Source organism: Myotis daubentonii, chromosome 1, assembly GCF_963259705.1.
Source record: "Myotis daubentonii chromosome 1, mMyoDau2.1, whole genome shotgun sequence".
In the NCBI taxonomy this organism is placed as follows: Eukaryota; Metazoa; Chordata; class Mammalia; order Chiroptera; family Vespertilionidae; genus Myotis; species Myotis daubentonii.
The window spans coordinates 97,399,048-97,411,470 of record NC_081840.1 but is presented as its reverse complement, the minus strand read 5'-3'; the positions used below and the strand labels follow the sequence as shown (position 1 = coordinate 97,411,470).

At 36.2% G+C, this 12,423-nt stretch overlaps 1 protein-coding gene and 1 pseudogene across 8 annotated transcripts in view; one reads left to right on the top strand and one right to left on the bottom strand.

Moving 5' to 3' along the window:
• The first annotated feature begins 789 nt into the window (after window positions 1–789).
• Window positions 790–1,135, top strand: LOC132230833 (small ribosomal subunit protein eS26-like; annotated as a pseudogene).
• Window positions 1,136–5,017: 3,882 nt separating this feature from the next.
• WAC (WW domain containing adaptor with coiled-coil) overlaps window positions 5,018–12,423 on the bottom strand; it is a 105,168-nt gene continuing 97,762 nt past the window's right edge. For all 8 annotated transcript variants that reach the window (XM_059711714.1, XM_059711731.1, XM_059711708.1 and 5 more), the window contains 3 exons: window positions 11,623–11,809; window positions 7,904–8,031; window positions 5,018–6,487 (listed from right to left, as the gene is read on the bottom strand). In XM_059711714.1, coding sequence (XP_059567697.1) covers window positions 6,418–6,487; window positions 7,904–8,031; window positions 11,623–11,809 — 385 coding nt within the window. In that variant the 3' untranslated portion in view covers window positions 5,018–6,417. The remainder of the gene's footprint in view (window positions 6,488–7,903; window positions 8,032–11,622; window positions 11,810–12,423) is intronic.

Genomic DNA, 12,423 nt, shown 5'->3' with positions numbered 1-12,423 from the left:
TTCTGACTGGACCCTGACAAACTCAGGGGTGAATAGATGTGCTAAACTACAACAAAATTTTCTATCTTCCTTTTCTTCTCCAGCCACCACCTTTCAAATAATATAGAACAGCTTTGTGTTTCTTTCATATTTTTGATATTTGTGAAGGAATATTTTGGCTTTTTAAATACTTGTTAAGCATGGAGAATATCAGCTATCTGAGCCTGCACCCATTATCAGTATTTTGCATAGCATTTTTGGAACTCTTGCGCTTGTGAAACAAGTATAGAAAGATATAGCCTGAGATTGCATTGGCATTTTAAGAATTGGAGCTCTTAAGTCATGATTTTAAAAATTATTTTGCCCAACTGGCATGGCTCAGTGGTTGAGCATCAACCTATGAACCTGGAGGTCATGGTTCAATTCCTGGTCAGGAAATATGCCTAGGTTGCAGACTTGATCCCCAGCGTAGGGTGTGCAGGAGTCAGCCAATCAATGATTCTCTCATCATTGATGTTTCTCTGTCTCCCTTCCTCCTTGAAATAAAAATTCATATATATATATATATATATATATATATATATATATTTATGTATTTTGGAAAATGTTAATCTTAAATACAAAATTGAGTCATCTTACAGAGCAAATATTTAGGTATTTTGGGTACATACTTTGTGCTAATTTCTCTAGTTGATGGGGATATATAATACACACGAGACAAAAATTATTGTCCTTGCTTCCTGCCTTTCTCATCTAAGGTAATAACCCTGAAACTACATCAACAGAATAAGAAAATTATTATGGGTTTCCAAGATGACCAAGAAAAGAAGGAATAACGGTCGTGCCAAAAAAGGCCAAGGCCACATGCAGCCTATTTGCTGCACCAACTGCGCCCAGTGCATGCCCAAGGACAAGGGCATTAAGTTTGTCATTCAAAACATAGTAGAGGCCACAGCCATTAGAGACATCTCCAAAGCAAGTGTCTTCAACGCCTATGTGCTCCCCAAGCTGAATGTGAAACTACATTACTGTGTGAGCTGTGCCATTCACAGCAGTCAGGAATCATTCTCGTGAAGCTCCGAAGGACCGAACACCTCCATCCTGACTTACACCTGCGGGTGCTGCCCCACAACCTCCACCAAAGCCCATGATGTAAGGAGCTAAGTCTTTTTTTTTTTTTTTTTTAATATATTTCTTTATTGATTTCAGAGAGGAAGGGAGAGATAGAAACGTCAATGATGAGAGAGGATCATTGATTGGCTGCCTCCTGCACACCCCCTACTGGGGATGGAGCCTGCAACCCAGGCATGTGCCCTTGGCCGGAATCGAACCTGGGACCCTTCAGTCCGCAGGCCAATGCTCTATCCACTGAGCCAAGCCGGTTAGGGCAGGAGCTAAGTCTTTAAGGAGTGAAGAAGAGTTCTCTGGGGGAAAAAATAAATGAAAATTGTATTTCAAAAAGAAAAAGATTGTGATCCTAACATACCCCATAGATTGATCTAATTGGGCAATTAACAGGCACCTTAAAAGTTTTTTAAAAATATATTTTATTGATTTTTTACAGAGAGGAAGGGAGAGGGATAGTTAGAAACATCGATGAGAAACATCGATCAGCTGCCTCCTGCACACCTCCTACTGGAGATGTGCCCGCAACCAAGGTACATGTCCTTGACCAGAATCGAACCTGGGACCTTTCAGTCTGCAGGCCGACGCTCTATCCACTGAGTCAAACCGGTTAGGGCAGGCACCTTAAAACTTTTTATAATGAGTTTTTGCCTGTCAATCTTTCATCTTCACAAAGGCAGAAAATTCGCCATCTCAGCCATTTTCCATATGATGGGTACATGCAGTACAAATACTCTATTAGTGACACATCTTAGAACATGATTCAAGAGTGTTTCCTTCCTATACTCTGTCCTAAAAATTAGTCAGAAAGGCCTGGTTGGATATCAAGGCATCATGTGAACCAAAGATACGGGATTATCAAAGCGTCCTACTTTGTGAAACCAGGGCATAGTCCCCAACCCACACAACTCATCTAATACTGTCCTTCAGAAGCAGGGCCAGGTCCTGCTGGTCCGTCTCCCCAAGCTTATTAATCAGAAGTAGCATCTTACTTCTTGTTGGATTACTTACTCCTAAAATGTGTTCACAGGAAGCTCTAATTATTACTGGTTCAGTTCATTAATCTTGCTTAAAGAGACCACATAATGCTAACAAAACAGATTTGCAGTTAGGTTTTGGTAACCAATAGTAAAATGCAACAACTTCTTAAGAGGAAATAAAAGCTGGTTGCTGTTCCTATCTAAGAGGACGAAATCAAAACTTGAAAAATTTTCAGTAATCTTTGTAAATTTTCTAAATGCTGTATGTAGTTATTTAGTATTCATAATTCATTCAAGTATTTATGGAATGCTATGCATCACACAGTTCTTTGATGAAAACTACAGTGAAGGAATAGTGATGGTGTCCTTTTAGATGGGAGATCAGGAAAATGCTTCTTTGAGGTGACATTTGTGAAGAGACTGAATGGGTAGCAAGCTGTGCAAGTCTCGAAGAAAAGAACTTCCCAGCCAGGCAGGGAGAAAACACAAAAACCCTCAGGTGGGGGTACAATGCAAGTGAGAAACTAGATGAGACTGTGGTGATATAATTTAGGGGATTAAACATGTAATCCACAGTAGGAGCTTTGCATTTTGTTTTGAGCATTAAATTACTGGCTTGTGAAAAGAATGTGATTAATATTTCACTCTGGTGGCTGTATGGAGAATAGATAATGTGTGTGTGGTTGTGGTGCTGAGTTAAGGGTAGAAGCGAAAAGAAAGGTAAGGAGATTGTGGTAGTGGTCTGGCATAAAGATGATTGTAGGTTGGATTGGAGTGGTAAACATGAAAGTAGTGAGAAGATACAGATCCAAATACATTTTTAAGGCAGAGCTTATGGATCTTGATGGTTTAAATATAGGATGAGGATGTTAGAGGGAAAAGAAATAATAAAGGGTAACTCCTTCATTTGTGTCTTGAGCCAATTAATGAAAATGGGAATCCTAGAGAATAAAGTCTGAAGCACAAATCAAGAGCTCTTTTTTTTGGAGAATTCGCAATGTTAGATCAAGTATCTAAACTGACTGCTGTTGAGAGCTCTGAGATCAAGACTAGATAACTTGAATGAAGTTGACCTTAAAGTAGGGTTCTTAAAGTCAAGAGCCTGGATGAGATTGCCTAGGCAGACTGCATTTTAGGGCACTCAGGAAGTTCAGAAATCAAGAGGACAAATGTGTAGAGCAAATTAGAACAGGATCTAAAGAATCCCAACTTTTAAGCCAAAATTTTTATTAAAATACTGCAATTAAGAAATTATATTGCAACTGATACATGACAATTACTATTAAAAGTCTAGCAGTGATCTGATATTTTTTAAAATGCAAATTATGCATTCTAAGACTTTCAAAACAGACTATTCTGAAATAACCGCACAATATAGTCAAAACATATTTATTACTTTTTAGTGTAATTTTGTACACTTCAGTACAAATACAAGATAGAGCCGTATTTACAGGTATTGAAATCCGTATATTCAAACCCCGTATCTAAATACAGTAGTGTTAAGTCCTGATTTAAGTCCAAATCAGAACTATAATATTTCTGATTTGCAGAGTGACTTACTTCATGCCCTGCCCCTTTCCCCCGGGAAATAATCCCTTAAAGCTAAGGCTGTTTAAACAGAATAGATTATTTTTGAAATGGGGTAACAATTCATTCTTTGCAAAGTTTTAAGCACCTCCTTTCCAATATATTACAAGTGTGAAATAGATATATAAAATTAGAAGATAAAATCATTCATTTGGGCTATTAAAAGCATGATGTCTTTAAAAAAGGGCTGAAGCATGGAAATTTTCAGGGTGTTAAAAATCTGGAAATACAGTCCAAGTTTTAAAATGAAAAGTTGAACTACATAGAAAAAAAAAATAGTAGGGAAGCTGGTACTTCAGGGTAAAGACTTTCTAACAGACCCACCTTCACAAAATACATTTTATTACAACATAGTTTGAATATGTCCCTTTTAAAACAAAAATTAAAACCCTGAGGTTTCCTAGGGGCTATTCATATTTCCATTCTCAAATTATTTGAATAAAGGAGCCCACCAAAATGTGTATTCTCTGATATTATGTCTATTTTTAGAAACAGTCCCTGGTTACCTCAAGAAGGTTAGTAGCTGGACACCATGTCTGTATTAAAGTGCAATATTTAAAATAATTTTTTATAGAATAAGTGATTCAAATATTGTAAAAATAGACTACAAAAATTTTAATTTTCTGTGTTTAAAAATTCACCAGGAAATTTCAAACCAGGCATCCTTTATATGAGTTACCATCTGATCAGGAAACCTTTGCCTACCACATAGCAAATTGCTTACTTCTTTCCTGGAAATACACAGGACTACATTAGTAAGGGTTCTAGCTTAACATAGTTCTCTTCCGAGTTTCATTTACATGCACTAATCAAGTCCAGCAAATGTTAACAATCTCATAGGTATAAACATTTCATGATGATAAAACTTATGACATTTGGTTCTTCTTACATTTTATGCTCAAGTTACAATAAAAAAAAAAAATCAGTCTCCAGTATAAGATTCTAATTCCTCTTAATAATACTGGAACATTTTTGTATTTTAGAAAATATCATCCATACTATCTCTTACAGTTTATTTTTTAAATATTATTGAAAAGGCTGAGCATTATCTTCTATACCTTAAATTATGCTTAAAGCAACAAGAGGAATTTCAAAATTTTAGTATCCCAGAATGTAATAACATTAATGTCTCACATCACAAAATAAGCCCTTGGTGCTGGCAGTTCTCTGAAAGCACATGAATACATCTGCCTCGACAGGAAAAAAAGGCTCTAAAATTGGATAAGATTTTGAAATTAAGATTTTTTCTGCATAAAGAAACCCTTGTGACTTGATATAATACTGGCAGTGTCATGCTAAGGCCAGCTGACCAATATTTTAGCAGAGAAAAAAAAAAGCCAAGGTAATTTTATAGTAGCAATAGTTTCTTTTTTTATTTTAATATACTTTAGGAAAACAATATACAAAGCTGAGCTTCTCCACCATTTCCAGCTAACAGTAGGAAGCTCCAATTACACAAATTTAGCGTTTTGTGATGGCTAAGAACAGCAGTCAGCACCAGACTTGAACAGTTAGCTACAACACAAACATCCTTCAAAATGAAATGTCATAATAGCAAGACAGGTAAACCAGGATTTAACAAATGACAACCACTTGGGAAGCGACTTAATCATTCTTGTTGAATTTCATAGTTCATTAAATATCTTATACACATTTCCTGTTAATCTGCTTTAAACGAAACCTCCTTTAAGGACTTATTTCAATTAAGTATAAATATTCAACAAGAATAGTTCTGATAAAGAATCCCCAGGTAGTTCAAATTCTAATATGCATTTGACAAAAGGAAAAGAAAAATAACATTTTATTTGTTTTAACATGTTTATTACAACAGATACAATTCACATCCGACTAGCTTTGTTTCCTCTTTCCCCTCCCACAACCATGTTCATTGGGCCATTTCCTTACATTTGAGCAATCAATGTACTTTCAGCACACACTCACGTCCAGCAGTACTTTTAGGTCCATTCCATTCTTACAGGGTGCAAATGGATTTCAATAATTTATACAAACAAGTGGGTTATGCTCAATCACTGCAATTTTAAGCTACTGTACACAGGAATGAAAAGATTATAGAAAAGTGCCATAGCAACAGTGCCTTAAGAAAGGAGAAAAAAGAGGAGCCTTAAAAAATGGATAAAATCAAATCAAGTATTTCAGAGGGAAATGGAACACATCGGAAATGAAAAAAACATTTCTCTGCAAAACAAACGGAGAAGCACTGCTCTTGATCAGGTGCAAGTGTGGAAATAGTTGTTTCATGATATTTTGTACACTGCCCATATGGTTCAAAATTGTATCTCCTTAGACACAGATCGCCTGGCGCTTGCACTGAATTTCTGAAAATGCAAGATTTCTGAATGATAAATTAAACCCCCCCCTCCATTTTTTTTCTTAAAAAAGCTAATTTTGCAGACAGGTTTACATGTAAAAGGCTAGGTATTTAGCCACCTCAGCATTAATTAGTTTTGGATGTCTAAGCTCTGTTACACATGGCTTCCCATGGCTTCACTCTACAAAACATATTTACAACGTGAAGAATACATCTACATTAAATCTACATTTCAAGGGTTTTACATCAATCTTGTCTCTTTCCCCTGAATCAACTCTCACAGACCCCAGTCCCCTTGTCATTTCCTTTGCCCAGCTTAACGGTCCAAAGTCTACTTAAATGCAGATCAAAAATGTTAAGATTGGGCAAGAGATTTACAGTTCCTGTACTCAAAACCATGTGCAATTATTCACATCTTCAGACCATGAAGGAATTCTGATTTTTTAGCTTTTCAAGTTCCTTAATTTGTTGTCTCAAAAATAGTATCCTGAAAAAAATAAGAAGGCATTAGAACTGTGTGGTCGTCATATAAATGTTACAGAAAAATCAAACTTCTAACAACAAAATTATTTTTTAAAAAATGAGTAACTACTAGTTAAGACAAAATAATTAAAAACTGGTAAGTCTATGGTTAAGAAAACCAATAAATATATTTTACATAAGAATATATATTGCATAAGAATGACAAAAGAATATTTTCTAGTTGTCAAACAATTTCTCAATAATTAATTTTAATATAAAGATTAATTTAAAACATAGTGTTTACTGTATCATCACACATACACAAAGGCAGTAGATATTGAACGAGATAAACCTATATTGAATGTTTTCTGGACTACAATATAGTAAGTATAGTAATGATGGAATTAACTAAGTGCAACAAACTAATTGTTTGAAGAACAGTTCTCAATATAACTGTAAATTCATAAAAATGGAGCCAAGTCAAGTCCCACAGACTTGTATATTTAAAACAAAAAATAAAACCAAAACTCCACAGCTAATCAGATTTCCATAAACTTCATAAAATCTTTTGTATACTGGCTTGATATTTGACTGTGTATACTGTTTTAATACATCGCATAAGGAATAGTATAATTTCCTAAAAGCTAAGTCTGTCTAGCAAGCCAAAAGGAAATTAAGCTTTATGTATGTTAGAGCTCCGTTCAGAGCAATATTAGAGTAAAAGAATCCCAACTGATATTCAAAATATCAGTTCAAATATTCAAAATATGCCTCCACATATTTTAGAGATTGAGACATTAGATAAAAACTCAATTTTTCCAAGTTTACTATAAAGCCCAACTTGGTATTTTACTAAATATGTCTGGTTTCATGACAAGTTTAACTCTACCTTATACAGACAGGATGTGAAGCCATTTAAAGTTTGTCCTCAAGTTTGTAACAGGTGTTTAAAAATGAGACAGTAAGAGTTTAGGTGAAAACAGATATATGTCACTGAAGCAGCTGAAAATTATATTCCTACTGTAATTTCCAAGAATCTATTGATGATACAAGCATAATGTAAATAGTAGTTTGAAATTTCAACGGAAATAAATACCCTGGGCAATAGATAAGTCCCCTCAATTCAAAGAGTGACCCTTCATAATTAGTTGCTGTCCTATTTCACTTTTTAAATAATGTATTACCATAATTTAGAGTTATAATACAAGAAAAAATGTCTAATGAAGCATGTGTTAAGAAAAATAAAATTTAGATGCCATTAGCACTCACTAGAAATAGTATTAAATTATAAAAACATAAGTTATAGTAATATAATGGAACATGACACAATATAAAGAAACATTAAAGTTCACTTCTGAAATTTAAAGTTATGTTCTCCAGTCTGACTTAAGATATATAATTCTAAGAAACAACAACAACAAAATTTCAGCAAAAAACTTACCTTTGCTCTCTCAAAGTTGCTTGAATTTCACATACTCGGACTAAAGATCTTAAATTTTTTAATTCAGTACAAATTTCTGACATATGAACACTCCCCATATTATGGGCTTCTTCTCGCAATCTTGATGCCTATAATTACAGAAAACCACATAAAATATAAATGACATATAAAAAATAAAACATTAAATTTTTGAGTAGAGCTTTACACCAAGATTGCAGAATAATTATTTTCCTTTAAACCCACAGAAATTCGAGAGATTAAAAACAGCAGCAGAGTAGAAGGATGCTGCATGGACATGCTCCCGGGAACAAGCTGGAATTACAACTGAAATATGGAAAGGCTTCCTGAATAATCAATGTAAAACTGATAGGACAGAACCCTGATTGATACCCAAGGACTGAAGGTAGAGACCACATAGACACTGGTAGAAGGGGCAGAGACAAGAAAGGGCTGGCTAGGCACCCAGAGACAGCACCTAAAGTCCCAGAGAGATATCTCAGCTGTGAGGCGGTGCCACTGAGAACTCTGGGATCTAATCCCGAAGCTGTGCTCCCCAGCAGAGAGCACCAAATCTGAGGAGGGTACCCACATAACATCTAGCTGTGAAAAGCAGTGGGTTGCTATCTGCCAGGGAGTGACAGCTTAAAGTTGGGGCACCCTCACAAAAATTCCCTGTGGAGCCACCCACCTTGTGCTCCTGCAGAGGGAGGATGAAGTGGACTGGAGATGTGAGAGCAGAACCCAGGACTGGGGACTCGGGGGATAGAGCTCAGAAGGCAGACACCCCAAGTTTCCTGGGCTGAGTCATTCCCTCACACAGGGGAGGGAGGACATCTTTCCCACATTGACATCTGCCTTGCCTGGGGGGAAGACAGTTGACAAACCCTATTGGAGAACACCTTGCCCTGGGGCCACTTAAGAGATTAAAAGTAACAATTAGCCTCCAGACAGAAGCAACTGTCCCACCCAGTTGAAAAACTCTTGCTACAACTGAGGACCACTGCCTGAGAGCAATTCAAGTTGAAATCCTATTAGTCTGCAGGCAGAGGTTTTGAGTCTTTGCCTGATCCAATTAGTCAGAAACAGCCTTTAACACTGTCCTGCACTAGAGATTGAGAGGCATAGAGGATCTAACCTAAAACATAGTCACAAACCCAAACAGACAACTAAAATGAGGAAACAAAGAAACAAGTCCGAAATCAAAGAATTAGTGAATTCTCCAGAAAAAGAGATAAATGAAGCAGAGATAAATTTATCTGAGAGTTCAGAGTAATGATGTTAAAAATGCTCAACAGTATGAAAAAAGATACAGTAACCATGAAAAAAAATAGAGATAAGGAATAGAGAAGGTGTTTGAAGAAATAATGGCAGAAAACTTCCCTAACCTGGTAAAGGAAAAAGTCACACAAGTTCAGGAGGCACTGAGAACCCCAAACAAGAAGAACCCAAAAAGACTCATGCCCAGACACATCATAATTAAAATGCCAAAAATTAAAGACAAAGAAAGAATCTTAAAAGCAGCAAGAGAAAGGAAAACTGTTACCTACAAAGGAGTTCCCATAAGGCCGACACCTGATTTCTCATCAGAAACTCTATAGGCCAGAAGGGAATGGCATGAAGTACTCAAGGTAATGGAAAGCAAGGATCTCAGACCAAGATTACTATATCCAGCAAGGCTATCATTCAAAATAGGTGGTCAAATAAAGAGCTTCCCAGACAAAAAACGGCTAAAGGGGTTCATCACCACTAAGCCAGCATTATAAGAAATGCTGAAGGGATTGCTGAAGGGATTCCTGACAAGAAGAAACAGAAAGAGAAACCTAGCCATACAGAATTAAAATGGCTATAAATAAGTACCTCTCAATAATAACCCTAAATGTAAATGGATTAAATGCTCCAATTAAAATGTGTAGGGTAGCTGAACGGATACAAAAACATGACCCAACTATATGCTGTCTACAAGAGTCCCACCTCAAAACAAAAGACACACACAAGATGAAAGTGAAGGGATGGAAAAAATTTTTCCATGCAAATGGAAAAGAAAAAAAAAGCTGGAGTAGCAATACTCGTATCCGACAAAACAGACTTTAAAAGCATCATGCTAAGTGAAATAAGCAAGTCAGAGAAAGATAAATATCATGATCTCACTCATTTGTGGAATATAATGAAGAACATTAACTGATGAACAAAAATAGATCCGGGGGGTGGGGGGGAATATATACTCGAATATAATAGAAAAAATTCTGTTATTTGCAGATTTTTAATATTTCCTACAACTTTTGTGGTATCCTATTATATTAGTACAGTTTTGGTAATATTATTATACTTAAAATCCTTTTATTTTTAAAATATTAATGTTTACTGCATGTAACATTATTATATTTAAAATAGTTTGGTTGGAATAAAAAAAACTGAAATAAGTAAATCCACAAAAATGCTGGTGAATCTAAGGGGAAAATTATTTTCTTTAAAACACACACACAAGCCGAAACCGGTTTGGCTCAGTGGATAGAGCGTCAGCCTGCGGACTGAGAGGTCCCAGGTTCGATTCCGGTCAAGAGCATGTACCTGGGTTGCGGGCACATCCCTGGTGGGGGATGTGCAAGAGGCAGCTGATCGATGTTTCTCTCTCATCGATGTTTCTAACTCTCTCTATTTCTCTCCCTTCCTCTCTGTGAAAAATCAATAAAATATATTAAAAAAAAACAACACACACACACAAAAATATAACAAAACAACTCTCATATGGTGGAAGATACTTAGAATAGTATAGCACTAGGATAGGATGACTCATGATTTGTCACCAATAAAAGATGCTGGGTCAGCCAAAGTTCAGGTATAATGCTGATAAAAAGGCCTCACTGTATTCCTGTATCATTATACACAACATACCTCTGTGAACTTACAGAACATTTCAGATGGGCAGTTACCTGAGAAAAGGGAGAAGCCAATGGCAATAATTTCAATGCCTTAAGTGCCCTCATCCTAAAATAAAAATGTTTCTTAAATTCTAACAGCTTAGTCTAGTGGGAGAATCATAAGATTAAAACTACTAACAGGTTCTAAAACTATCAGAATGACTGGTTGAATGGAAAAAGCACATTGTCTTTGAGCTGCATCAATGGGGTGATTTTGGTATAATTTATCTGGTCTTAAAATGGGAAAACTCATTATATGCATTGGTTAGTGGTTTTGTTTTTGTTTTTTTAAACCTTATCTGAGGATACTTTTCCATTGATTTTTAGAGAGTGGAAGAGAGAGGGAAAGAGAGAGAGAAATATCAATGTGAGAAAAACACATTGATTGGTTGCCCAGACTAGGGCCCAGGCTGGGGAGGAACCTGCAACCAAGGTACATGCCTTTGACTGGAATTGAACCCAGGAGCCTTTGGTCCACAGGCTGACACTCTATCCACTGAGCCAAACCGGCTATGGCTGGTTAGCAATTTTAAGTGGAAAAAACAAAGCATTTGGTATAGAACTAAATGCTTAGTACTTGATAATGGTAGCTACAATGATAATTATATTAAAATATTTTATGTTAAACCACCCTACAGGTAAGTATATATCAAATATTTTATAAAATAGACAACCTATTTAGAAATTAGTTGCTTTAAATATAGCTTGACTATAGCAGTCCAGATTAGGTTTTTTAAAAGAATTTAAATTATACTTTAGTTATCCAAAGGCAAAATATCTACTGTGAATCATGTAACATACCTGCTTCTCTGCATGATCTGCAGGCCATCCTTGAACATGTTTTATGAGATTTTCATTGAAATGTGCTGCTAGCGTAGGTGTTAATGAACATGTAGTTCGGGTAGATGAATTCTGTGGTACAACTGCTGCATTTGATGCATTACTGCCAGAAGTATGATTTGGACCAGGTGATGGACTTCTCTGGCTACTGGAAGAGAAAACACAATTGAATGTGTAGTGTATCTACAAGCAGTTACGAGGTATCCTAGATATTGTCTGTTGATACCTTCTATTCAAGATATCCAAATACCTAAGAAAAATTTATTTTAACACTAGAGGCCCAGTGCACAAAATTTGTGCATGGGTAGGGTCCCTGGGCCTGGCTGGCGATCAGGGCTGATCAAGGCCTTCTGGCTGCCGGCTGGGATCTCCCTTCCCCAGCTGCTGGCCGGGGCCTCCCTTCTTTCCACGCCGCCCCTTGGTGGTTAGAGCATGTCACAGCAAGCAATCAAACTCCTGAGGGGACACTTTGCATATTAGCCTTTTATATATATAGAAGATGAACACAATTTAAAAATTCAAAGTACATTTATATCATATATTCCTCAATATACTTTTGCAGAAAAAAGCCCCTTTAAAACTAATGTCACAGTCAAATTTAAAATGACAGTATTCTCTAAATTTGACAGCAGAACCTGATGACTTTGTATACTATAAACACTAATAAGAATGTCACTAAGAAATGGTCACACTTTTTTGTTTGTTTGCTTGTTTTATTAATCCTCACCCAAGGATATTTTTTCCGTTGATTTTTAGAGAATG